The following is a 4,715-nucleotide window of genomic DNA, read 5'->3' on the forward strand; positions in this document are numbered from 1 at the left end:
TAAAGAAAAACAAAAAGGGTTTAATTTAAAACGTAACTGTAAGCTGAATCAAACTTTATTCAGCTAATTTTGCATAAAACGTTAACCCTTTAACACCGGAGCTCCAGTATTTATGTTCTTTGATTTACTGTAACTTTTCAACCATTAACATGATAATTCCAGTTGATTCTGAAGGAGAAAGGCAGCGTAGGTCCTCATCTGGGAGTTGAATTCTAAAGTGCTGACTTTTTCTTTTTTGGGGCTATTTTCAAGCTTTAGCTAATATTTCAGCTACATGCTGGCTGTTTTAGCTAATTTAGGCTTTTTCCCTTTTTTAGGCTAATTTGGCTTTCAGCTAGTATTTTAGCTAACTATCAGCTTCAGTCATTTCAGGAAATAGCCTTAGCCTTTTCAGCTTTATTAGCTTCAGCATTTTTAGTTATCGATTTCAGCATCTTTAGCTCTTAGCACTAGCATCTTCAGCAGCCACATTTACAGCAATCACACTAACATTATTACATGTAATACTATGTATCTAGTTTTTAAAAATGTTTTAGTATTATTTTTTTCTATGAAGATAAATGAATTATTTAAAATGTGGCTATGAGTGGCTTTCTGGCCCCACATCAGAGAAGGAAACGGTTATGTGGCCCTCAGGAAAAAGTTTGAGGATCCCCGAACAAAGACAACAGAACACAAACTCTAAAGAAACGCGGCTCCGCAGCAGCATCCACGCGCGTCCTGCGTTCAGTGTCTGTGTTTGTGTTTGTGTTTGTGTCCGCGATGCTTCTGCAGAAGCAGAGATGATCGAGGATGTTTGCATATTTCTGCAGTATCGGAATCCATCCTGTACTCGGAGGAGAGGTGCGGGCCAGAGCTGCCGTGCGTTAACCCTTCATCCGCCGCGCCCTTCCCATCCTGAGACCTGCGCGCGCGCGCTTCGGGAGCCGGCGGAGCGCCGTCCTCCTCCAGCAGCACACCTCTCCGTAACCCCCGGAGGAACCACACTTTGGACCGAGCCGCTGACTGTCCTGCAGGAGCCGCTCCGGCTCGGATGGCCTCGTTTCCGCATTCCCGGCGCCGTCGTGCGCACTGCGGGCAAGGAGCTGAGAACCATGGTCTCCGAGAAAAACCGGTTCCTCAGGCTTTTCCACCCGAGGACTGCTGGCGTGTATTATTCTCCCCGGCGGCGGAGAGGAGCCACGGCGGAGCCAGATCCCGGTGACCGCCGCTGCGGCCGCTGCTCGTCGGTGCGCGGAAAGCCGCAGAGTCGCTGCTGAGCCGGAGACGCGCCGCCGGGATGGAGAGCTGCTGCCGCTCCTGCATGCCCTGCTGCGACTGTCTCTGGAACTGGATCTGGCCCGACCTACGCTACCCGAACGTCCCGGCCCAAGGCCATGTCATCGCGAACCCGGTGGCCCACGCGGCCGAGATCCGAACCGTGTCCGGGGACATCCGCGCGCCCTCCCCCAAGAAGCGGCCGGTGCAGCTTTACGCGGCGCTCTTCGACTTCCAGGCCCGCAGCGACGACGAGCTGACGGTGAGGGAGGGGGACAAGCTGTCCGTCATCGAGAAGCGGGGGGAGTACGTGCTGGCCAAGAAGCTGACCGGGACGCTGGAGTCCGGCCTCATCCCCGCCAACTACGTGGCTCTGCTGCAGGACGAGTTCGCCAAGTACAAGTGAGTGTCCGGAACCAGAACGGCGGAGGTTCTGCTTGTAGATGAGCCCTGGCGACTGTCGAATTGGGATCCCAGAATCTCCGGTTCTGACCCGGTTCTTCCCTGAGAACAGCAGATCCGGGTTCTCTGTCAGTCCAAAGTTTCTAACACATATTGGATCTAAAAGTGACTCCTTAACAGTTCTCATTTATGGGATTGATTATCATGAATAATGAACCTGTTTCTCAATGAAACCTAAAACGGTTTATCATTAAAATGGTTTAAATCTTAAACACAAATGTAATCCAGGAGAATATCCATAAAAATGGAATGAAACAGAAGAGAAAGCTGACTTTAAATCAAATGAAATCCCAAAACATCTCCAGAAACCACTAATGATGGAGCTCCTCCTGCTGCTGTTGTAACAGAGTTAGACGTCCTGGATCCTCTCATCTTCAATCAGGGCTGGGAAAACTTTTTGACTCGTGGGTCACAAAGGGTCCAAAATAATGAGGGAGCAGGATCAGATGAGTGGTTTGGTAATCTTCATAAGAGAAAGAGATAACAAGCTGTCTGGGTTGGTACAGACCTTCTTAAGATCTCCTGACTCTCTTCATAAACTCGTGTGTTCATTGATCATTTAAAACCATTGTTCCTTCTTTGTTATGTAATCTGGATTTCAGAGCTCAGAATGAGTCTGTTTGTCATCTACCAGCATAAAAACACAAGGAGATCAGATGAATGTTTAGATCGGGTTTTTATGGAGCTTAATTGAGGCCAATATTATTTGAAACCCAATTTAAACAATTGAAAAAAATATTGTTGTTTGGCCCCAAAAAAAGTAAAATGTCCCAAAGTTTTTGCTCTTCTCAAATAGACTTATTTTAAGATTCACATGTTCTGTTTTTTTTAGGTTTCAAAACTCAAAGTTTCAATTTCAAAACTTTTTTTTTCAATTATAACTTTTTTTAAATTTTTGAATCTGAAAATTTCTGTTTCAAAACTTTTGGCTGCACTTTGGCGTGTTGGGGCGGGGCTAACATGAAGGACCAATCAAAATCGATGAGGGTGGTAACTTCCATCCGATGCATTAACTGACTCTGAGAACTGTGATACTGTCAGAAAATGTCTGTTTAGTCTGTGCTATCGTAGTCTGAAGTTGTCCCAAGACGAGTGTAAAAATCAGAGTTTTATCGCGTATAAACCACGTCTCCAAAACACTGTTCTAACTCGTTCAAAGCGCCGTCTTATTGTGTCAAATACAGACATCAAAAACGTCTCTATGCATGCATGAAATGACTGTTGGAGTTCCAGTTATCTCCTGTGGCCAAATGCGTAGTGTGCTAGCACTTTAACTCTTTCTCATGCAGGAAATGTGAGTTAAAAGTGAGAAAAAGATTTGAAACTGGAAAAAAAGAAATTGAAATTTTGAGTTTTTATACCCAAAAACCAGAACATTAGAAGCTGAAACAATAATAAAGCATATCTGAGAATAGCAAAAAATTTAGGACATTTTATATTTTTTTGGCCGAACACCAATTTGTTTTTTCAATTTGTTTTATTTGGGTTTCAAATAATATTGGCCCCAGTTTAGCTCCAGAGTTTTCTGTTCAGATGAGTTTGTGACTAAGAACAGAACAACAGCAGGGCGCCTTTTTATAGAAACTCTGGAGGTGTTTCCACTCTGTCATGAAACACTGAGGATAAAGGACTGAAACTGAAGCTGCTTTTCTCATGTAGCTCCGCCCATGAGGCCCTTTAACCCTTTAACACCTGAGATGTTACCGGTGATGCTTATACGCAAAAATCTTTAACGTATTGGAACTTTTCAGCCGTTAACATGATAATACCAGCAGATTTATCATTTCTGTGGTCAAATCAGCATCACTGGATTTTTGGTGTGAGTTTCATCCAATACTTACGGTAGCAGGACTGAGAACGCTGGAAAATCTCCACCAGACTCCACGGAGCTTCTTGATGTGACCACGGAAATGTGAACGGCGGCTCATTTGACCGCAGTTGGAAAGGATTGTAAATCAATGAAAGAGCATTTTGATGTTAGCTTTGATTATTTTATCAAGAACTCTGAGAAACCAATGATTGAATGTATTGATCACAGTCAATAAACATTGGAGAATTAGCTAAAAGAGTCTTTGGTGAACTGGAAGGAGAAAGAATCAGGATTTTGGAGGAAGTTCTGTCCATGAAGATCTTCACTTCCTCGTCCAGCTGACATCCGGATCAGAACCATACGGCTGGACATTACCCAGATTGATGGATGTTTTTATGTAGCAGCGGTGAAGATTTACACTAGTGAGACACAGAGCTATCCGAATCAAACAGGGGGGGATCAGGGGCGGAGCAACAAAAGCCACACCCCCTCAGAGGAGATTTTGGAAACTGAGGCTTCAGACCAACATGAAAAATTGCTTTTTAATATTTTCAGGTTGTGGGATTTTGGTTAAAAACTTCATAATCATAATTATAATAATATTTTTTTTTAATAAAAATGGTCATAAGGGGACTTTAAGGTAATCTATTTTCTCTTCTTTATGCTTTTTTTAGGACACAGTTTTTTAATCATTCTTTAAAATAATTGTCTGCAAATTTGACCATAACAACCTTGAAAAAAGTCACCCTGACTGTTCTGAGAAGGTTCTGTTTGTCCTTCAGCTGAAGCTCCTCACCATGTTTCCTCCTGATCGTTTGGTTGTTTTGACCTTTTGAGTCTCCTGGGCTCCAACAAAATCTCCCTCAGTTAATGATCAAATAAGTTTAAATCAATCTAGAGATTCATTTTAGAATAACTACACAGCATGAAATGACGTCAGATCACTGATCGTACTGTAGTTATAAAACTTTAGATTATAATTATTCATGTTTTGTTCCAAAAGATCTGTAGGATTCACTCAGTTAGGAGCGGTGAGGTTACTGGGAGCAGAGGTGAAGAAGGTCGAGGACTTTAAGTTCTTAGAGTCAAGAGTCCAGGACAACAGAGAGTAAACAGGGAAAGAGGCGTGTGCAAACAGGTTGGAGGAAGGTGACGTGATTAAAGAGAGTCATCAAGAATGAAAGGA

The 4,715-nt window shown here is 43.3% G+C and overlaps 1 protein-coding gene across 1 annotated transcript in view; it reads left to right on the forward strand.

Moving 5' to 3' along the window:
* Positions 1-838: 838 nt before the first annotated feature.
* zgc:194282 (tyrosine-protein kinase Srms) overlaps positions 839-4,715 on the forward strand; it is a 27,637-nt gene continuing 23,760 nt past the window's right edge. The window contains exon 1 of the mRNA XM_024292962.2: positions 839-1,659. Coding sequence (XP_024148730.1) covers positions 1,280-1,659 — 380 coding nt within the window. The 5' untranslated portion in view covers positions 839-1,279. The remainder of the gene's footprint in view (positions 1,660-4,715) is intronic.

The sequence above is a fragment of the Oryzias melastigma genome, linkage group LG7 (assembly GCF_002922805.2).
Source record: "Oryzias melastigma strain HK-1 linkage group LG7, ASM292280v2, whole genome shotgun sequence".
NCBI lineage: Eukaryota > Metazoa > Chordata > Actinopteri > Beloniformes > Adrianichthyidae > Oryzias > Oryzias melastigma.